The sequence below is a fragment of the Chiloscyllium plagiosum genome, unplaced genomic scaffold, assembly GCF_037043375.1.
Source record: "Chiloscyllium plagiosum isolate Xiang-an unplaced genomic scaffold, Cpla_swu_hap1 HiC_scaffold_36, whole genome shotgun sequence".
In the NCBI taxonomy this organism is placed as follows: domain Eukaryota; kingdom Metazoa; phylum Chordata; class Chondrichthyes; order Orectolobiformes; family Hemiscylliidae; genus Chiloscyllium; species Chiloscyllium plagiosum.
In genome coordinates, this window is record NW_028270174.1 from 2046538 (window position 1) to 2070005 (window position 23468).

Here is a 23468-nt window from a genome sequence, read left to right on the forward strand (position 1 = left end):
GACATTAAGAGAGGATAATTTGTATATAATTACATACAGTTTGGAATTTGGATTTCAAAATAGATGCAGGTCACATCCGTGAAGAATTTTCTTTAAGAATATGGACAGTCCTTTTGGAAGCGACTTAAATCCAAGATTTTGTCAGTACACAGATGACTCCAGACCCTTGTGATATTAACATAATCATTAACAAATAACATCAGAAGAAGCTAGGGTGACAAGTTTTTTAAAAAGTTTACCTTAGAAAACATCTGGGTGAGTTTAGGAGTCAATTTAGTTACCCAGGGGAGAAAGTGAGGTCTGCAGATGCTGGAGATCAGAGCTGGAAATGTGTTGCTGGAAAAGCGCAGCAGGTCAGGCAGCATCCAGGGAACAGGAGAATTGACGTTTCGGGCATGAAGAAGGGCTTATGCCTGAAACGTCGATTCTCCTGTTCCCTGGATGCTGCCTGACCTGCTGCGCTTTTCCAGCAACACATTTCCAATTTAGTTACCCACCTTGGAATAGGATTCAGAGAACAATTCACCTCAGCAGAAGGATTTAATATTTGAAACTTCCAAACCAACAATGTTTAGTTAGAAAATGGCAGGTTATGAGGACTGAGCATGTTTAGGTTATCAGATATGAAACAAGTTCATGCCAGCATATTTGGAAAGAATTCATCTCGGGAGGATTTAAATGAGTAAGGTGGGGGGGGGGGGGGGGGGGGGGGGGAGGAACACAGGGAGATAGTGATGAAAGAGATCAATCTGAGACTGGTATAGTTGAGAACAGAAATGAATCAGTCAGGGCAGGCAGGGACGAGGTAGGACTAATAAATTACACTGCATTTATTTCAATGCAAGGAGCCTAACAGGGAAGACAGATGAACTCAGGGCATGGTTAGAAACATGGGACTGGGATATCATAGCAATTACAGAAACATGGCTCAGGGATGAACAGGACTGGCAGCTTAATGTTTCAGGATACAATTGCTACAGGAAGGACAGAAAGGGAGGCAAGAGAGGAGAGGGAGTGGCATTTTTGATAAGGGATAGCATTACAGCTGTGCTGAGGGAGGATATTCCTGGAAATACATCCACAGAAGTTATTTGGATGGAACTGAGAAATAAGAAAGGGATGATCACCTTATTGGGATTGTACTATAGACCCCCCCAATAGTCAGAGGGAAACTGAGAAACAATTGTAAGGAGATCTCAGCTATCTGTAAGAATAATAGGGTGATTATGGGAGGGGATTTTAACTTTCCAAACATAGACTAGGACTGCCATAGTGTTAAGGGTTTAGATGAAGAGGAATTTGTTATGCATGTACAAGACAATTTTCTGATTCAGTATGACCAACTCTTGGGAAATAAGGCAGGGCAGGTGACTGGGGGAGCTCTTTGGGGCCAGCAACCATAATTGTATTCGATTTAAAATAGTGATGGAAAAGGATAGACCAGATCTAAAAGCTGAAGTTCTAAATTGGAGAAAGGCCAATTTTGATGGTATTAGGCAAGAACTTTCGAAAGCTGATTGGGGGCAGGTGTTCGCAGGTAAAGGTATGGCTGGAAAATGGGAAGCCTTCAGAAATGAGATAACGAGAATCCAGAGAAAGTATATTCCTGTCAGGGTGAAAGGAAAGGCTGGTAGGTATAGGGAATGCTGGATGATGAAAGAAATTGAGGGTTTGGCTAAGAAAAAGGAAGCATATGTCAGGTATATACAGGATAGATCGAGTGAATCCTTAGAAGAGTATGAAGGCAGTAGGAGTATACTAAAAGGGAAATCAGGAGGGTAAAAAGGGGACATGAAATAGCTTTGGCAAATAGAATGAAGCAGAATCCAAAGGGTTTTTACAAATACATTAAGAACAAAAGGGTAACTAGGGAGAGAATAGGGCCCCTCAAAGATCCACAAGGTGGCCGTTGTGCAGAGCCGCAGAAAATGGGGGAGATACTAAATCAGTATTTTGCATCAGTATTTACTGTGGAAAAGGATATGGAATATATAGACTATAGGGAAATAGATGGTGACATCTTGCAAAATGTCCATATTACAGAGAAGGAGGAAGTGCAGGATGTCTTGAAATGTGTAAAGGTGGATAAATCCCCAGGCCCTGATCAGGTGTACCCTAGAACTCTGTGGGAAGCTAGAGAAGTGATTGCTGGGCCTCTTGCTGAGATATTTGTATCATCAATAGTCACAGGTGAGGTGCTGGAAGACTGGAGATTGGTTAACATGGTGCTGGTGTTTAAGAAGGGCAGTAAAGACAAGCCAGGGAACTATAGATCGGTGAGCCTGACCTCAGTGGTGGGCAAGTTGTTGGAGGGAATCCTGAGGGACAGGATGTAATTGTATTTGGAAAGACAAGGACTGATTCGGGATAGTCAACATGGCTTTGTGCATGGGAAAATCATGCCTCACAAACTTAAAGATTGAGTTTTTTGAGGAAGTAACAAAGAGGATTGATGAGGGCAGAGCAGTAGATGTGATCTATATGGACTTCAGAAAGGTGTTCGACAAGGTTCCCCATGGGAGACTGATTAGCAAGGTTAGATCTCATGGAATACAGGGAGAACTAGCCATTTGGATACAGAACTGGCTCAAAGGTAGAAGACAGAGGGTGGTGGTGGAGGGTTGTTTTTCATACTGGAGGTCTGTGACCAGTGGAGTGCCACAAGGATCGGTGCTGGGCCCTCTACCTTTTGTCATTTACATAAATGATTTGGATGCAAGCATAAGAAGTAAAGTTAGTAAGTTTGCAGATGACACCAAAATTGGAGTTGTAGTGGACAGTGGAGAGCGTTACTTCAGATTACAACAGGATCTGGACCAGATGGGCCAATGGGCAGAGAAGTGGCAGATGGAGTTTACTTCAGATAAATGCGAGGTGCTGCATTTTGTGAAAGCAAATCTTAGCAGGACTTATACACTTAATGGTAAGGTCCTAGGGAGTGTTGCTGAACAAAGTGACCTTGAAGTGCAGGTTCATAGCTCCTTGTAAGTAGAGTCACAGGTAGATAGGATAGTGAAGAAGGCGTTTGGTATGCTTTCCTTTATTGGTCAGAGTACCGAGTACAGGAGTTGAGAGGTCATGTTGCGGCTGTACAGGACATTGGTTAGACCACTGTTGGAATATTGCGTACAATTCTAGTCTCCTTCCAATCAGAAAGATATTGTGAAACTTGAAAGGGTTCAGAAAAGATTTACAAGGATGATGCCAGGGTTGGAGGATTTGAGCTATAGGGAGATGTTGAACAGGCTGGGGCTGTTTTCCCTGGAGCGTCGGAGGCTGAGGGGTGACCTTATAGAGGTTTACAAAATTATGATGGGCGTGGATAGGGTAAATAGGCAAAGTCTTTTCCCTGGGGTTGGGGAGTCCAGAACTAGAGGGCATAGGTTTAGGGTAACAGGGGAAAGATATAAAAGAGACCTCAGGGGCAGTTTTTTCACACAGAAAGTGGTATGTGTATGGAATGAGCTGCCAGAGGAAGTGGTGGAGGCTGGTTCAATTGTAACATTTAAGAGGCATTTGTATGGGTATATGAACAGGAAGGGTTTGGAGGGATATGGGCCGGGTGCTGGCAGGTGGGACTAGATTGGGTTGGGATATCTGGTCAGCATGGATGAGTTGGACCGAAGGGTCTGTTTCCGTGCTGTACATCTCTATGACTCTAATCTCCAGTGAAGCTACAGTCAGGAATCAGCCAAGTAGGAACTGAAGAGTTGAGATTGGTGGGTGTGGGAATTGCTCTGGACTGGAGTCTCTGTAACAGATCATGTCAAGAAACACATTGAAACTTTGTTTAGCTGTTCACATTAGATCTTGCTAACTGTCTTTTTAACTTTTTGAAAGTAAGCTAAACTTTTCAAAAGTTTGTGTTCACTAGATAAACAGAATTTGTTCCGCTGTTGAAGAAAATCTGGAACCTTGTGTGAATATGTCTCAGTGACTAACCACCATGTTAAATAACTAAACAAACAAAACTATGATCCGTCAAGATAGATTTCGTTGTGGGATCTGATTTATCCGGTATTACCATCAGATGGGATTATAACTAGCAATCATTTATTTCCAGTTTGAAAACTTGTAGTTAAAACACAACACTGAAAACAACCTCTGACAGGATGCGAAAGAAAATGTAGTGCACTATTGTGCAGTGTCTCTTTAATATGACAATTGTATAAAAGCAAACTGTATAAAAGATTATTTGAATTTTTTGTCCAGTGTATTTAAAAATATAGTTAAAGGTGTTTTCTTACGTGTTGTATGCAAAGTGTAGCTACACTGGCACCATCTTGAAACACTGAATATGATGCAAGATTTTACTGCAATACAGTTCATCTTTCTCTCTTCCTCGTGTCCCTCCTCTCCTGCTTCTCCAGTCACTACTTGACATCAGCCAGGGTTTCTGTAATGGTCTCTGGTTATGGGTCTCTGCCGCTACCTCTCCTGTGATGACTGTGTTGGAGTTGGATCCTTGGGCCTGGGGATATGCATGTTCCGTCTCTCCTGTTACCCATCTGATGCTCCTTCAAACTTATCCACCAGCCTTCAGGGCCCTCCACCACAGATGTTCCACTTCTTCAGTCGCCTGGGCCTAGTTGCGGACCTGGAGCCTCAGCCTAGCCTGTGGAGCAGGGCCAGGGGTGTCAGCCCAGAAAGTGCTCCTCACTCGTCAGAGATCCCATGCTGGGGTAGATTCATGCCCGATTCATCCCGGCATTGCTGCTGCTGGAGGCCTCCTCCTTCACTCTGCCTTGGCCCCCACCACTGCCCAGACTTTAAAGAAAAAGAAACAAAGAAAAATAGAAACAAAGAGCAGAAGTAAGAAGAAGAAAACAAAACAAATGAATGAAAGTAGATAGGAGACGGACAAGCCCAGAGCTTAGCCCTGATACTCTGCCACCATTTTGAATGTTGAGGTGCATGAGAAATCAGAAAAGTAACAGTGCTGGAAATACTCAGCAGGTCTGGCAATGTCTGTGATGAGAGAAACAGAGTTAAAGTCCAGGTCAATGGTAACTTGCAGGATGTCAATGACAGAGGACACCAATGACAACATCGAGGAGAGGTGATTAGATTTTCTCTTCCCTGTTCAGCCATGGACTCTTACAGACCTCACTTAAGTTAATCCAATTGAAAACATCTGATCAGAAAATAGCTCTTTCGACTTTAATCACTAAAACACATATGACTTACTTGCTTCAGCTTCTTCGACAGTAACTGTTGAATCTGCAGAATCTGAGTTACTGAGGGTCCCGGTGGATTTAGCTGCAGCCTGGGCTGTTGGCTGGTCACTGGGTAAGGAGCTCACAGCTGTTTTTACACAATCGCAATTCTCAGTCGGGCAACTGGCAGCTGCAACACAACCAGAGTTTCCCTTAAGGAACAGTTAACACAAACAGCAGGATTTCTGAAGAACAGGATGAAGATTTTGATTGTGGGAAGGTGGTAAGTAAAAGGAATGAAATAGTGAACACAGAGGTTGGTAGATGGGGAAAGCAGCAGGGCCTCAATTATAATAAATCATATAATAATAAATCATATAAGACAATTCCTGGAGTTTTTCTCAGTGACTGAATAGAATCAGTGCTGTCCCGTGGAGTGTAAACCACCCATCCCTTCATCAATCACAACACCAGAGACAGGAACGCCACAACAATGTCTAGGATCTAAATTAATAATCCAGAGGTAATCCCCAGATTAATATCCTGGGACAAAATTTCAAATCCCAGAATAGCAATTCTTGAAATTTAAAGCCAATGACTAAAACTGGAATCGAATGCTAGTCTCAGTGGTGGTGTTCATGAAACCATCATTAATTGCAAGATCCACCTTTAGGAAAGAAAAATTTATGGAGAGAAATCTGTGATCCTTACCTGGACGAACAGCAGTGAAATGGTCAAGTAAGGCATTCAAGGGTCATCAGGGATAGGCCACTGACACTGGCCTCATCCCAACAGGAAATGAATAAATAAAAATCTACAATTCATAAATCCCATATCCACAATCTGAGTGGCCCCTGCTTGTCCAGAATCTCACACTGTTGCACTCACTGAACGTTAGTCAGAAACTATAAAATGCCTTATTGATTTGCTGAACTTTATAAGGTAACCGTTACCGTGTTTCATTCCAGCACTGGAGTTTGTTGTCCCAGGCGTGTATGTGTAACTACTGTAGTTGGAATATCCTTGAAATCCAGCAAAGTAATTGGAACCTGTAAGAAGTGGAAACGAAATCAGGACCAGGAACGATTCACAGCAGAGAATAAATCAGGACTTCTGCAAGTTCCAGCTTCCATCTACTCAACAATAACTACTGCAGACTTCTGTCAAACTGTAATTCCTTAAAAAGGCGAAAAATATCTAGAAAGTAGTCATTTGAAATTTATTTCTCCTGATTTAACTTAAAGCAATGAACTTTCTTTTGTGATTTGGAGGAGATAGCATTGGACTGGGGCGGGCAAAATTAAAAATCACACAACACCAGGTTATAGTCCAACAGGTTTTTTGGAGCGCTGCTCCTTCATCAGGTTGTTGTGGAGTATAAGATCATAAGACACAGAATTTATAGCAAACGAATACACTGTCATGCAGCTGAAATGATATATCAGTTTGTTCAATACAAATGTGTATGGACAGACCCAAGAGTTTTAGTTCATTACAATGGAAGGATAGTAAATCATAAGGGGACAGTAACATCTGAAATTCAACACATGTTCCCAGCAGCACTGACACAGTATTTGGAGTTTAACATAAAACAGTGAAACTCCAACGCATGCTAAACTCTCAGCCATAGTTCACCACTAGAACAGGCTATTACACAAGTCAACCATTTTCCTTGTTGATTGACATTGTACTCACCCCCTCCTGCTCCACTGCCTCCTCCATAAACTCCACCTCCTCCTGAACCTGCTCCACCTCCAAAATGGTCAGAGAAATTTGGTAAAAGTTTCAATCGTTTCCTTTGTACCTCCTCCTTGTCTGCGAGAGAGCAGGGAATAAACATATCATGTGTTAGCTTGAAAGTACAACGACAAACGAAAATTAAAAGATTATAAATTGTTATATTATACTTAAGATGACTTTGGCATTGTTAGAAACCATTACACACCATTTCTGATCAATGGATTCTGAAAACTTGCACTATGTATAACAACAACTTGCATTTATATAGCATCATCTATGGAATAAAACATTCCAAGGCATTTCACAGGAGCCATGATCAAATAGAATTCGACACTGCTTCGCACAGTGGAAGGTTTGGACAGATGAACAAAAACTTGATCAAAGCGATAGGTTTCTGGAGTGTCTTAAAGGAAAGGAGAAGGATAAAGAGGTTTAGGAAGAGAATTCAAGAGATTAGGGCCCTGGCAACTAAAGACACAGCCACCTGGGATTCTTAAGGGGCCAGAGTTGGAAACGAGCAGGGACCTTGGACGGTGTGGGGGGATTAAAGAAATACAGCAGGATGAGGCCAAAGAGGAAATTAAAAAGCAACTTCAGCCACTAGATTGCAGATGTGTGAAATCATTGTTTGATATTGTTTCTTTGAAAAAGAATGAAAACCTTTAGACCTTAGTCCACGACTGAACAGAATCGACACAAAAACCTTCACATGCAAAGGGAAATATGAACATGTGTTCCTTTCACAATAAGGAATCGGTCATTTCAGACTGAGATAGATGGAATTTCATCGGAGTGTTGGGAATGTTTGAAATGTTCTGCTCTTGGAAGTCATGAGAGTTTAGCAGATCTCGACCCAGAGAAGTTTGATGTTCAGACACATCAATGTGGGGCTCCTGCAGCAAGGTGGTATTCACAAAGTCAATCAACCATATTCTGATTGATCAGTGGAACAGGCTAAAAAAGGAGGCAATTGGTGTGTAACTAGAATTTGCTACAAATGGTTTGTCATTACCTTTAATCAGTGGGTAGTAGGTGAATGGTTTTGGTTCACTTGTTTCATTGTCAGATTTTCTACGAAGCTGTACAAACACAGACGCAGGTTTGGAAATGTCCACGTCCCGGTATTTTGGCGTTCTAAAAACTATAGCAAACTGTGAGGGAAGACTCGTTAGAAACACAAATATAAATAGATGATAAAAATTGGAAAATAGAAGATTTGGTCAAGTCCTGGAGATTCAAATGTCAAAAACCAAAGAGAATTGGGGATTGTCTGCTGTTTATTTACAAATGTAAACTGATGGCATGGAGAATATAAACCAGATTTTGCAAGCAACAGGTAATACATGGGTTTTATTATTTTAATTTTTGTACAGGCCCTAAGGATCTCCACTGTTCATTGCCTAATAACAGCCTCTGAGGTCGTCCTAGGCGCTGAATGCTTTTTTCAGTCCACACCAAATGTAGCAATTACTGGAGAGGGTTACAATGAAAGATGCTTTCTCTCTCTCTGCAAAGTGGACGCGCCAGCGTTGGACTGGGATGGATAAAAATAAAAATCACACTTCACCAGGTTATAGTCGATCAGGTTTATTTGTAATTTTTGGAGTGCTGCTCCTTCGTCAGGAAGCTAGTGGGGCAGGATCATAGGACACAGAACTTACAGTAAAAGATCATCTGATACGATGTATTGAACAAACCTAGATTGCTGTTAAGTCTTTAATCACTTAGAATGGGGATGCAGGTTTCGATTGATTAATATGTAAATCCCAGAACTTCTTTCAAGTCACAGTCCCGTGATAACTTCAGGTTTTATTTTTAAAAAGGCTACATCTCTCTATGAAGTATTTGTAAATCCTGAAAATTTTAAATATCAGGATTGCTAACTGTTTCCCAACTAAAATCTAAAATCTGATCGGAAGATCCTCCATTGCTCTGCAACCACCAGTGATCGGATACCTTTAGATTCTCTACAGTGTGGAAACAGGCCCTTCGGCCCAACCAGTCCAAACCGACCCTCCAAAGAGTAACTCATCCAGACCCATTTCCCTCCAACTAATGCCATTTGGATACAGAACTGGCTCAAAGGTAGAAGACAGAGGGTGGTGGTGGAGGGTTGTTTTTCAGACTGGAGGCCTGTGACCAGTGGAGTGCCACAAGGATCGGTGCTGGGTCCTCTACTTTTTGTCATTTACATAAATGATTTGGATGCGAGCATAAGAGGTACAGTTCGTAAGTTTGCAGATGACACCAAAATTGGAGTTGTAGTGGACAGTGAAGAGAGTTATCTCAGATTACAACAGGATCTGGACCAGATGGGCCAATGGGCTGAGAAGTGGCAGATGGAGTTTAATTCAGATAAAAATGAGGTGCTGCATTTTGGGAAAGCAAATCTTAGCAGGACTTATACGCTTAATAGTAAGGTCCTAGGGAGTGTTGCTGAACAAAGAGACCTTGGAGTGCAGGTTCATAGCACCTTGAAAGTGGAGTCACAGGTAGATCGGATAGTGAAGAAGGTGTTTGGTATGCTTTCCTTTATTGGTCAGAATATTGAGTACAGGAGTTGGGAGGTCATGTTGCAGCTGTACCGGACATTGGTTAGGCCATTGTTGGAATATTGCATGCAATTCTGGTCTCCTTCCTGTTAGAAAGATGTTGTGAAACTTGAAAGGGTTCAGAAAAGATTTACAAGGATGTTGCCAGGGTTGGAGGATCTGAGCTACAGGGAGAGGCTGAACAGGCTGTGGCTGTTTTCCCTGGAGTGTCGGAGGCTGAGGGGTGACCGTATAGAGGTTTACAAAATTATGATTGGCAGGGATAGGATAAATAGACAAAGTCTTTTTCCCTGGGGTTGGGGAGTTCAGAACTAGAGGGTATAGGTTTAGGGTGAGAGGGGAAAGATATAAAAGAGACCTCAGGGGCAACTTTTTCACACAGAGGGTGGTACATGTATGGAATGAGCTGCCAGAGGAAGTGGTGGAGGCTGGTACAATTGCAACATTTAAGAGGCATTTGGATGGGTATATGAATAGGAAGGGTTTGGAGGGATATGGGCTGGGTGCTGGCAGGTGGGACTAAATTGGGTTGGGATATCTGGTCGGCATGGATGAGTTGGACCGAAGGGTCTGTTTCCATGCTGTACATCTCTGACTCTATGACTCTATAATGCACTTAAAACTTGGGGCAATTTAGCATGGTCAATTCACCTGACCTGCACATCTTTTGGGCTGTGGGAGAAAACCGGAGCACCCGGAGAAAACCCACGCAGACACAGAGAGAACATGCAAACTCCACACTGACAGTCGCCCGAGGCTGGAATCGATCCTGGGACCCTGGTGCTGTGAGGCAGCAGTGCTAACCACCGAGCAACCGTGCTGCCCCACAGGAACAATGAGAACCCATAGGAACAATGAGAAATCAACCCATTTTCTACCTTGTGTAGGCAAACACTTCAACTTGAGCTGCTCCTTTTTGCCTATATTTCCCACCCAGAATATCTCTGCAGAGTTGTTACATTGCCTTTTCTATCTTTGTGTGCATGCGTTTGGAATAAAAGGGGGTATAGTTTAAATCCCATAATGCAACTTAGTTGATAAACCATTATTATCTAAAAACACCTGCCTTTGATAAAGATGTAAATTTTGAATTTTTTGAAGAGTCCTGATGAAAGTCTCTCAACTTCACAATAACAGTAAAAAAGAAAAACATTTTCAGCACACTCCTGCCATCAGTCTGAACACTTTGTAATTAAACCAAGCTTTCAAACACGCGGATCATTTATTGATGATTCAATATGAAGAAGCATTGATGCATTTTTATTTACTGTATCCAGACAGTGAAATCACTTTCTCCCTGGGACTGGCCATCAACTGGCTCAAGCCAGTCATCCCAAAACATGAATTATTACCAGCTACATCCTGTTTTACTGACAGCACAAACAATTAATTTGACAAAGCATTTCATTTCTTTTCACAAACTTGAGAACCAGCATCTCATTTTTCAAAGAGGTACTCTACAAATTTCTGGACCAAATACCGAGTCCCACAATTTCACACCGTAGTCACTGTTTACATTTTTCTCACAGACATTTTCGGCTGTCGGTCACAATTCTTCTGGGCCTAGCTTGTGTTTCTTCACTAGTTGCTGTACCATCACCTTCCACCATCATCACTTGTTGTTTGATCTCTTTTATTTTCCTTTTATCCTGTCCTCCCCCCAATCCTTTCCTTGTTACATCTCTAAAACTTTACCCAGTTCTAATAAAAGATCATCAGCCTGAAACATTAACTTCTGTTTCTCTCCACAGTTGCTAGACCTGTTAAGTTTCTCCAGCATTTTTCATCTTTATTTCAAATTTGCAGAATCCACATTCTTTCTGCAATGTCCAAACTAATTTCATTTCCACCAACAATTACTGTTTTCATTTCCTGCCTAACACCGTGGTAGTTAGCCTTCCCCCAATTTTGTACTTTTACCCGAGGACTACTCTTAAACATAAGTAACTTAAAACTTACGTTATTAGGATCACTGTTCTAGAAATGCTCCCCTGCTGAAACACTGACCACCTGACCAGGTTGATTCCCCAATACCAGGTCTGGTTTACCCTTCCCCTAGGTAGGATATTTACATATTGTTTCAAGTAAACGCCCTGGACAAAGCTAACACGTTGTCCCCCATGGCACCAAGTCAACTTCAGTCAACATAGGGAAGTTCAAATCATCCACCACAATAACCCTTTTACCTTTTTAAAGTGCCTGGGATTGGGGATAGTGTACAGATATAGAGACAGAACTGGTCAGCAGACAGAAAACAATGAATAGAAATAAACTTTCCTTTTCAGAATGACAGGCTGTGACTAGTGGGGTACCACAGGAATCAGTGCTTTGACCCCTGCTATGCCCAATATATGCTAATGCTCTAAATGAGGCTATTACATGTTACACTTCCAAGTTTGCAGGTGACACAAAGCTGGGTGGGAGGGCGAGCTGCGAGGAGGATGCAGAGATGCTTCAGTGTGATTTGGAGAAGCTGAGAGAGTGTACAAATACATGGCAGATGCAGTATAATGTGGATAAATGAGATCTTATCCAATTTGGTAGCAAAATCAGGAAGGCAGATTATTGTCTGAAAGTGATAGACTGGGAAAGGGGGAGGTGCAATGAGACCAGGGTATCTTTGTACACCAGTCGCTAAGACTAAGCAGGCAGTAAAGGTAACGAATGGTATGTTGGCCTTTATAGAAAGAGGATTTGCGCACAGAAGCAGAAATGTCTTGCCACAGCCGTACAGGATAAAGTGAGGACTGCAGATGCTGAAGAGTTAGAGTTGAAATGGATGGCGCTGGAAAAGCACAGATTAGGCAGCATCTGAGGAGCAGGAGAGTTGATGTTTCAGACATAAGCCTTTCATCAGGAATGTGGAGGGGGAAGGGGGATGAGAGATAAATAGGGGAGGTGGAGTGGGGCTGGGGAGGAAGGTAGGTGGGTAGGCAATTGATGGATGCAGGTGGGAGGTAATTGTAATAGGTTGGTGAGGAGGGAGGGATAGGTGGGAAGCAAGATGGACAGCTAGGACAGTTCAAGAGGGCGGTGCTGAGTTGGACGGTTGAATCTAGGATGAGGTGGGAGGAGGGGAGATTTGGAAACTAGTAAAGTCGATGCTGGTGCCGTATGGTTGAAGGGTCGCAAGGTGAAAGATGAGGTGTTCTTGTACAGGGCCTTGGTGAGACCACATGTGGAGTACTGCATGTGGCTTTGGTCTCTTTCTCAGAGCAAGGATTTTCTCGCTATGGAGGGAGTGTAACAAAGATTTGCCAGACTGATTTCTGGGATGGAAGGACTGATGATGGAGAGTTAAGACTATATAGTTAAGACAATATTCATTGGGGTTTATAAGAATAAAAGGTGGATCTCAGAGAAACCTATAAATTTCTAACAGGGAAAGATTTTCCCAATAACCAGGAAGTTCAGATTCAGGAGTCACGTTCTAAGGAAATGAGGAAGGTCATTTAGGTCTGAGACAGAATTAAAGTGGAATTCTCTGTCACAAAAAGTGGTCAAAACCAAAACACAGGATATGTTCTTATCATGAAAGATATAGTTCCTAAAACTAAAGGAGCCAAAGAGTATGGGGAGAAAGTGGGAAGGACCATTCCTGATACAGGGCTGTCGATGTTCCTGCTCCTCGGATGTTGCCTGACCAACTGTGCTTTTCCAGCAATACATTCTCAACTATGTTTCTATTTTTAAATATCAGAAATCATCAAGAATAAAAAGACAATGCAATGCAAGTAGCATCGTAATTCTGCCTTCACCAACCTGCCGGTGAACATCTGTTGGGCCAAAATCCCCGAATGCTTCCCAAATTCCACCATTTTCATCCTCTTCATAGAATCGAACCTGGATATCATCTGATAAAAGAGAATGTTTATCAGGTGGTGGAACATAAACCACACGGTGAAAAGCAAAATAAAAACTGCTACATTCACACCTCAGCAAAGGTAAAAGAGTAAGGAGGTTTGTAATCAGGCTGTAGAATGACTGGCAATCTGGTAAATTAAAGGGGGTTATTACAACAACACCGAATCATCTATCACATGTGTCAACACAAAAAAATGCACAGAAATTCAAACATAACAATATTGGTTGCTAAATGTCTTTGGACATCAAACAATGAAAGCACTCACTCAATTCTTTGAGAAGATAACAAGGAAACAACAAGCAAGTTAGACAAAGGAGAGCCAGTGGACTCCTCCATTTGGACTTCCAGACGGCCTTTGATAAAGTGCTGCACAGGAGCCTACTCATAGGATAAGAGCCCATGGTATTAGGGGCAAAGTACTGGCATGGACAGAGGATTGGCTGACTGGCAGAAGGCAGAGAGTGGGGGGGTAAAGGGATCTTGTTCAGGATGGCAGCTGGTAACTAGTGGAGCTCCACAGGGATCACTGTTGGGAGTATTCATTTTATACGTTAACAATGTGGATGAAGGAACTGAGGGCAGTGATGCTAAGTTTGCAGATAACACAAAGATAGGTGGAGGGGCAGGTAGTGGTGAGGAAGTGTTGAGGCTGCAAGGAGGACTTGGACAGGCTAGGAGAGTGGGTAAAGAAGTGGCAGATGGAGGAAAATATGAGGTTATGCACTTTGGTGGGAAGAACATAGGTGTAAATTGTTTTCTAAATGGGGAAAATCTTCTGAATTCTGACTTAGGAATCCTAGTTCATGATTCATTAAAGGTTAACTTGCAAGTTCAATTGGCCTTTAGGAAGGCAAACATAATATTAGCATTCATTTCAAGCGGGCTAGAATTTAAGAGCAGGGAGACTATATAAGGCTCTGGTCAGAGAGCACTTGGAATATTGTGAGCAATTTTGGACCCTGTATATAAGGAAGGATGTGCTGGTGTTTTTGGGGAGGGGGGGTGGCAGAGAAGGTTTACAAGAATGATCCTGAGGATGAAGGACTTATCATATATGGAGCAGTTAAGAATTCTGTGTCTCGACTCAATGGAGTTTAGAAGGATGAGGAGAGATCAGATTAAAACTTACAAAATACTGAGAGGCCTGGATAGTATGGACTTGGAAGATGTTTCCACAAATAGGAGAGACTAGGACCCAAGGCACAGTGTCAGAGTGAAGGGATGACCCTTTAGAACTGAGAAGAGGAGGAATTTCTTCAGCCAGAGGGTGGGGAATCTGTGGAAGTCATTGCCGCAGAAGGCTGTAGAGGCCAAATCATTGGGTGTGTCTAAGATGGAGAGAGGTTCTTGATTAGTAAAGGGTTCAATGATTATGGGAAGAAGGCAGGAGAACGGGGTTGAGAAACAAATCAGTGATGATCAAATGGGGAAACAGATTTGATGGGCCGAACAGCCAAAACCTACTCTGATAACTCATGGTATAAGATATAAGAGATGACTTATTATGCTTTCAAAATGATGACAGGTTTGAATAGAGTAAACATTAAGGTTCCCTCTGGTGAGTCAGCCAATGGGAGTCACAGATTCAAAATCATTGGAAAAAGACTAAGGGAGATGGATGAGAAGGGAAATATTTACACTTAAGAGTTGTTGAAACTTGGAACACAACTAGATCTGAAAAGATGATAGAAGCTGATTGACAAAGAATTTAAAAAGCAGTGGGAGGAGTTCCAGAGGATGAGGACACTCCAGAATTTCAGAGTAAAAGCAGGGCCCTAGGTCAAGACACAACTACTGTTTGATGTTCCAGCATAGCTAATAATAATAAGCCAAACATCCTCATTCTGTGCTGTCAGCTTCTGTAACTCTGTAACACTTGGATGGTCTTGCTTCTTGCTGTCACACTGATGAGCTGCTAATGAGTAAAACTGGGCTCAAAGTAATGGCCAATGCTTTTCAGTAATTTAATCGGCAAGCAAAGCCCTGACTTTCTGTTGTGACCGGTCTCAGTTCAATCACATTTACACCAACAGCAACTCTTACTTCCTCTTGTGTTTTGCATTAATAAGACATTTAATCTGCATTAATTCTTAAATCAAGTAAAAACAGTCCTATTAAAGTAACATTTTTTAAAGATATATAACTGTCACATATACAACAACTACAAAATCATAACAAAAACAGTGGGCAAGATACAGTTACTGTAGCTTACAAAATTCCCCTGACATCGTCACTGGAGAAACCCTAGCAGTGACCACTGCAAAGACTTCCTCAAAAAATCTCATCACTATCACTGCTGCCCAATTAGGAAAGAGAACAATGTGTGAGAGAGGTAAATAGACAGAGAACAGGAACATGCAGAGAGAGTGAACAAACAGGTCGCAAGTAATACCATGGACAGTACTTGGGGTTGAATTAATCGTTGAAAATTAATAGTTTGTAATTTTTACTTTTGTATTTTTCTTTTGTTTTTCTTTTCTTTGATTGATTAGTTAGCAGCATCAGCACAGCAGCGAGAGTGGGCCGTGCACAGAGTAGAAGCAGTAAAGCTGCTCCGGTGATTGGAGATGGTGCCAGTGAACTCTTCAAAATGGCGGCACTGGAATCTCGGAGGAGAGCAGCTGGAGAGGAATCTTGGCGCGGTGTCAGACTGGTCTGGCACTGGAGCCAGAGACTCGTGGTGACACTGAGGCAGCAGCAGAGTCAGGGACTCCTCCTTACAGTCACAGCAGGCCCAGAACGGGGCCTCCTCGCTATCAGCGGGCTGGCAGAGTCAGGGGCGAGTGTTGGATCATTATGGGACTTGGTAGTGACAAGGTGGACCCAGTGGTGAAGAAATGGTTCCTAAACACTAGGTTACAACATGGTGGAGGAGAGGTGGCAACACAAGTGTTGTTGGTGAGCCACCTCAGGGGTCCATGGTGGAGACAGCAGAACAAAGATAGACTGTCTTTCAATGATATCTTTTTATCCTTAAACTATTCAAAATAGCGCAAGATTGTGGCAACAGTTTGAAGCATTTCACTGTATTTTACTGTATTATTCTCTGTAAAATGCAAGTGACAATAAATCATTCAAATACAAATTGTCAGGTAAATTCAGGGTCATCACAGGTCAGTGTCAACAAGGAACTGGGATGTGATGGGAGTTTGGACAAGGGCAGCTTGTGGGGGGGGGCAGGGTATTTGAATGAGCTTGTGGGAGGTATTTGGATGAGCGTGTGTTTACAGCAGGTTGTGGGGGGGGGTATTTGGATGAGCGTGTGTTTACAGCAGATTATGTGGGGGGGTACTTTGATGAGCGTGTGTATACAGCAGGTTGTGGGGGGTATTTGGATGAGCGTGTGTATACAGCAGGTTGTGGGGGGTATTTGGATGAGCATGTGTTTACATCAGGTTGTGGGGGTTATTTGGATGAGGTTGTGTTGACAGCAGGTTGTATGGGGGGTATTTGGATGAGCGTGTGTTTACAGCAGGTTTTGGGGGTATTTGGATGAGTGTGTGTTTACAGCAGGTTGTATGGGGGGTATTTGGATGAGCGTGTGTTTACAGCAGGGTTGTGGGGGTATTTGGATGAGTGTGTGTTTACAGCAGGTTGTATAGGGGGTATTTGGATGAGGTTGTGTTTACAGCAGGGTTGGGGGGGTATTTGGATGAGTGTGTGTTTACAGCAGGGTGGGGGGTATTTGGATGAGTGTGTATTTACAGCAGGTCATGGGGGGTATTTGGATGAGTGTGTATTTACAGCAGGTTGTGGGGGGTATTTGGATGAGGTTGTGTTTACAGCAGGTTGTGTGGGGGGGTATTTGGATGAGTGTGTGTTTATAGCACGTTATGGGGGTTATTTGGATGAGGTTGTGTTTACAGCAGGTTGTATGGGGGGTATTTGGATGAGTGTGTGTTTACAGCAGTCGTGGGGGGTATTTGGATGAGTGTGTGTTTACAGCAGGTCATAGGGGGTATTTGGATGAGTGTGTGTTTACAGCAGTCGTGGGGGGTATTTGGATGAGTGTGTGTTTACAGCAGGTCATGGGGGGTATTTGGATGAGTGTGTGTTTACAGCAGGTCATAGGGGGTATTTGGATGAGTGTGTGTTTACAGCAGTCGTGGGGGGTATTTGGATGAGTGTGTGTTTACAGCAGGTCATAGGGGGTATTTGGATGAGTGTGTGTTTACAGCAGGTCATGGGGGGTATTTGGATGAGTATGTGTTTACAGCAGGTTGTGTGGGGGGGTATTTGGATGAGTGTGTGTTTACAGCAGGTCGTAGGGGGTATTTGGATGAGTGTGTGTTTACAGCAGTCGTGGGGGGTATTTGGATGAGTGTGTGTTTACAGCAGGTCATGGGGGGTATTTGGATGAGTGTGTGTTTACAGCAGGTTGTGTGGGGGGTTATTTGGATGAGTGTGTGTTTACAGCAGGGTGGGAGAGGTATTTGAATGAGTGTGTGTTTACAGCAGGTCATAGGGGGTATTTGGATGAGTGTGTGTTTACAGCAGTCGTGGGGGGTATTTGGATGAGTGTGTGTTTACAGCAGGTCGTGGGGGGGTATTTGGATGAGTGTGTGTTTACAGCCGGTTGTGGGGGAAGGCTGCTGCTGGGATAAAATTGGAAAAGTGAAAGACCTACCTTGGCCCTCGCTAAAAGTGGAGCTAAGATTAAGCTGGAGCTTTAACATTCGGACTGAGTGGTTGTGCCTTTCATTTAAACTGATACAAATCATTTACGCTCAATATCAAGAGAGGTATTTGGACTGAGAAACCACTCACAATCAAGAGTTAATGAAACCTTCAGAAGATCAAACTGCAGATAAATTGAGGTGTACTTCACAGACACAGTGTGTCAATTTCACTTGAGTTAAGATCATTTGGCCCAATCAGCAAAGAGAATTATAGGACATTAGATCATTTACATCAAGATATAACTATAACACTTTGAGTAAATGTACCTTTTTGAACTTTATCACACAGTAGGTAAACCTCATCTCCTCCAACTACACATCCAGCAGTCTTATCCATTCTGACAATCCTCAAATTTGATGCATTTGGTGCCTCTGGAACATTCAAAGTAAAAGTTAAGAAAGACTTTGGAGAAAAAGAATTAAAAACAAAACCACAATTTACACTTTCATTTTTGTTGTGATGGTAGTCAGAGGCTTCAGGCTCCATAAAAATGCATTTGTTGTAATCATAGAATGCTTTGCTGCTTTTGTCTGGCACAAATTAAAAAGTCAGCCTTACATTCCTATAGCAGCTTTCACAGGTTTTCCCAGATAATGACAGGTAGGCACTATTGTAGGAAATGCAGCAACCAATTTGCACAGAGCAAGATCACACAGGCAGCAAAATGACGATGACCTGACCATCTATTCTCATGATGTTGGCTCTGGCCATCACGGGGGAGTTAGTGATGCGAGATCCTTTATGTCTCTTGGAGAAAACACCCAGAGCCTTGGTTTAATGTCTCATCTGAAAGTACAATACTCCATCAAGCCTCTCCTGGACAGAGGACCAAGGATTTATGCTGAAGGTTCTGAAAAGGTGCAGGGAGAGACAGAGACCAAAAGAGCTTCTCAGAGCTACAGTGGGTGGATCTCACTTCAGTGCCCAGTTTAAAGGTAATTGAGGAAACAAGTTCTTTTTATTTATTCAAGGGATGTGGGTGTCACTAACTGGGCCAGCAATTATTGCCCAAGTCTTCTTGCCCCTTTGGAAGGTGGTGAGCTGTCTTTTTTGAACAGTGTAGGGACAACCACAATGCTGTCAGGGAAGGAATTCCAGGATCCTCACCCAGCGAAACTGAAGGAATACATTTTTATGCTGGTGATTTATTTCCAAGGCAGCATGAGGAGTGGTTTGGAGGGGAACTTGAAGGGGGTGGTGTTCCCATGTATTTGCTGCCCTTGTCCTTTGAGATGGAAGTGGTTGAGGGTTTGGAAGGTGCTGTCTAAGAAACCTTTGGTGAATTTTTACAGTGCATCTTATAGAGACCATTGGTGGTAGAGGATTTGTGAATGTGGTGCCATTGAAGCAGGCTGCTTTGTCCTGGACGGTGTTAAGTTTCTTGAGTATTCTTGGAGATGCGCTCATCCAGGCAAGTGAGGAGCATTCTATCACACTCCTGGAATGGGCCTTGTAAATAGTAGTCAGACTTTAGGGACTCAGGAGGTCAGTTACTCGCTGCAGTATTCCTAGTCTCTGACTTGGGCCTGTATCCTTGTATTTGTATGGTTGGTTCACAGAGTTTCTGGTCAATGGCATCACTTGGATGTTGATCGTGGGGGATTCGGTGATGGTTGGTCATTGATGAAGTGGCTGAAGATGGTTGGGCCTAGGTCATACCTGGCTCATAGGAAGATGGTTGTGGTTGATGGAGGTCAGTCATCTCAGCTCCAGGACATCTCTGCAGGAGTTCCTCAGGGCAATGTCCTCGGCCCAAATATCTTCAGCTGCTTCATCAATGAACTTCGCTCCATCATAAGGTCAGTTTGGGGATGTTCACTAATGATTGCACAATGTTCAGCACCATTCATGACTCCTCAGATACTGAAGTAGTCCATACTCAAATACAACAAGATCTGGACAATATCCAGGCTTGGGCTGCCAAGTGGTAAGTAAAATTTGCTCATAGAAATACCATGCAATAACCATCTCCAATAAGAGACAATCTAACTACCATCCCTTGACAATCAAAGGTATTACCATCACTGAAACCTCCAATATCAGCATCCTGGGAGTTATCATTGATTAGAAACTCAACTGAACTAAGCACCTAAACTGAGTGGCTACAAAAGCAGGTCAAAGGCTAGGAATACTGCAACAAGTAACTCCCCTCCGGACTCCCCAAAGCCTGTCCACCATCTGCAAGGCACAAGTCAGCAGCATGATGGAATACGCCCTACTTCCTTAGATGGGGGCAGCTCCAACAACACTCAAGGAGCTTGACATCATCAAGGACAAAACAGCCGCTTGACTGGCACCACATCCACAAGCATCCACTCCCTCCACCACCGATGCTCAGTAGCAGAAGTGTATACTATGTACAAAATGCACTGCAGAAATTCACCAAAGATCCTCAAACAGCACCTTCCAAACTCACATCCACTTCCATCTAAAAGGACAAGGACAGTAGATACATGGGAACACCACCACCTGCAAATGTCCCTCCAAGCCACTCACCACCCTAATTTGGAAACTTACTGCCATTCCTTCAGTGTCGCTGGGTCAGAATCCTGGAATTCCCTCCCTACTTACAGCTCTACTTACAGCACATGGACTGCAGTGGGTTCAAGAAGGCAGCTGAGCACCACCTTTCAAGGGTAGTTGGGATGTGCAATAAATGCTGGCCAGCCAGTGACACCCACATCTCATCAGTTAATTTAAAAAAAAGTATTTTCAACAACAAGAAAATGGTCAATGTTTTCTCAACTCTGACCAAGTAAACATATATTGTGTGGATATTATACTGATCCTAAACTCATTACAGAAAAATAAAGATGGTGTTCTTAAATTATTTTATGATGAAACATATTTTATAGAGGAACTTGTATCTGATTAGCTTAGTGTGAATCTCATAAAAATCAGATTTCACTAGATCCACTCTCGATTGCACGCGACTTTACTCTTAACAAAAATTAATGTGAAGCTAACAGTCCTTCTGGTGGACCCCCTTCATTTAAAAGGTTTCCCCTGTGTGTTCCTTAAATGCCAGCAGGGATTTAAATGTTAAATACTTTTTCTTTTAAAGAGAGAGAATCTGTCAAACATGCTTGATCTGAACATGCTATTTTGGAGAGGAACAGAACAAAGTCTAAAGTATGGCAAATGCAGATCCAATGTTACAACTGGGTAAACTAACAAACATTCTTTGGGACTTTTCAATTCCTGTCTGCTCACAGCTACAGAGTGTGTCACTCAAACTAACCAGATGGGCTTTTATAACAATTAACAGTCGTCAGGAGGCTGTCATTACATTAGATTTTATTTAATTCAAATTTCACCATCTATTATGCTGGGATTCAAACTTATGTCTCAGAGAACCAGCCTGGATCTCTAGATTACTTGCCCGTTGACATTACCACTACACCACTCGCTCCCAAATTTTGATAACAGGGGATGTCAATTTACTGTTAGTTCAAAAGTCTTTCTTGACTTAATTCATCACTGGAGAACTTACAGGGATGATTTCGGGAAAAGAGCAGTAATGTACTCAAGTTACAGCAAGAAAACACAACAGCAGAAGGTGGAGCCCACTGGCTCCATCAATTTTGTTCCACAATTCAACAACATCAATTTATTATCTACATCAACTCTACCTTTTTGTACTATTCTCATATTCTCAGGTTCCTCAGCATCTAAAAATCCATTGACTGCTGCCTTGAATGTATTTCATAGTGAGCCATACACAGCTCTCTCAGCTGGAGAATTCCCAAGATTCACAATTTTCCAAACGAAGACATTTCTCTTTATCTCAGTCTGAAGCAGATGATATTCCAACAAGACTCTGACCCATGTTGCAGATTCCACAGGACACACACTCCAGCATCTACAAAGTCAAGCTCTTTAAGAAACGTATACAATTCAACTAGACCGCTCTTCTAAATTCCAGAAATACAGGTGTAATCTCTTCTATCACTCCACACAGGACAGGCCCCACACTGTAGGCATCAGTTTAATGAACCTTTGTTGCATTTGTTCTGAGGGAAGTAAATCTCTCCTTAGGTATAGAGACCAAAGCTACACACAGTACTCTGGACTGATCTCACCAAGACTCAAAATAATTTTAATTAGACATCTTTATTCCAACTCCTTTGTAATAATGTCTTTAAAACACCATTTGTCTCCCTAATTATTTAAATTGTTATAAAATGTTTATTTACCAAACAAAGATTCTGTGATAATGAAGATACCGAAATCAGTATTAATGAAAGGGTGAACAAACTTCCAGTTCACTACCACTCTGAGTTTGGCAAGAGGCAGATTTCTAAAGTGCCCACTTACTGCTGTCGTAGATGGGATCAGAAATAACAGGTTCCAATTTACGTGTAAATCGACAGCTGCTGTCTGGAAGCAGGGCTGTAAACATAAGACGCACGACACTCAGGTCCATTTCTTTTGCTTGCTGAATGGAAGCCTGATGGATTAACTCCTTTTCACGTTCTGCAAACAGGCATCACAATAATGCACCATTAATATTCTCACAAATGAAACACAAAGTAAACTTAGACAATATCTTGTATTTATGTAACTCCTTTAATGTGATAACATATTCTGAAGAAAATTACAGATAATCCAATAGGACAGATGACCAAATGTTCAGTCTAAAAGCTAAGTGTGGAAGTATGTCTTAAGGGGGAGAGGTTTAGGGAGGAAATTCCCCATGTTAGAATTCAGGCAGCTGTCAGATGGCTGTCAACAGTAGTGATAAAGTTCAGAATTGGAGGCGTGCAGATGAGGATTGAGAGTTTGGAGTTGGAGACAAACATGGGGAATAAAGAAGATATGGAAATTATTGAGCCTGTGCTCACTTTTTGAAACAGCGTTTGAATTCAAGCAAGGAAACAAGACTTTCTCCATTGTCTGAAAGTTTTTCCTTTTTAACTATTTATCCAATTCTCTTTTGAAATATCCTATTGAATCTGCTTCCCTGCCCTTTCAGGCAGTATGCCCCACATCACAACAACTCACAGTTAATCTCTCTGGGTTCTCTGTCAAATATCTTAAAATTCTTAAAATATTTAAAACTTCAAAATTCTCATATCAGCATTGATTAACAGTCTGGTTAAATCATTTTCCTACCTCTGCCAAGAGCATCTTTATCAAGATTTCACGTCAATTGGAGTTCACAAGTTAATTGCAAATAAGTTGAAATTTACCTGTGAGTTCCCTTTGACCGTAACCCTCGCTGTGTCGATGGTTTAATTCTGGGTGAATTACAACTCCATTATTATAACCCATCACATAAGCCTGTGTCATTCTCTGTTCGAGTGTACTGGCAACATTCTTCTTTGTCACATGTAGAATACCGAGGTTCGGAAATCTGGAGAAGTAACAAACATTGTAAATTAACAAGCAATGCTATTTCCACGCAACTGGCTGTTGTTCAGTCAACCAGATTCCCGACACATTGATTCTGAAAATCTTAAACTCAAATTCCCC

The 23468-nt window shown here is 42.3% G+C and overlaps 1 protein-coding gene across 4 annotated transcripts in view; it reads right to left on the bottom strand.

Moving 5' to 3' along the window:
* The window catches only part of nfkb1 (nuclear factor of kappa light polypeptide gene enhancer in B-cells 1), a 97707-nt gene that overhangs the window by 23205 nt on the left and 51034 nt on the right, over positions 1-23468 (bottom strand). For all 4 annotated transcript variants that reach the window (XM_043674520.2, XM_043674523.2, XM_043674522.2 and 1 more), the window contains 8 exons: positions 23186-23349; positions 22311-22469; positions 18260-18364; positions 13211-13302; positions 7909-8047; positions 6852-6971; positions 6110-6205; positions 5188-5346 (listed from right to left, as the gene is read on the bottom strand). In XM_043674520.2, the coding sequence (XP_043530455.1) occupies positions 5188-5346; positions 6110-6205; positions 6852-6971; positions 7909-8047; positions 13211-13302; positions 18260-18364; positions 22311-22469; positions 23186-23349 (1034 nt within the window). The remainder of the gene's footprint in view (positions 1-5187; positions 5347-6109; positions 6206-6851; positions 6972-7908; positions 8048-13210; positions 13303-18259; positions 18365-22310; positions 22470-23185; positions 23350-23468) is intronic.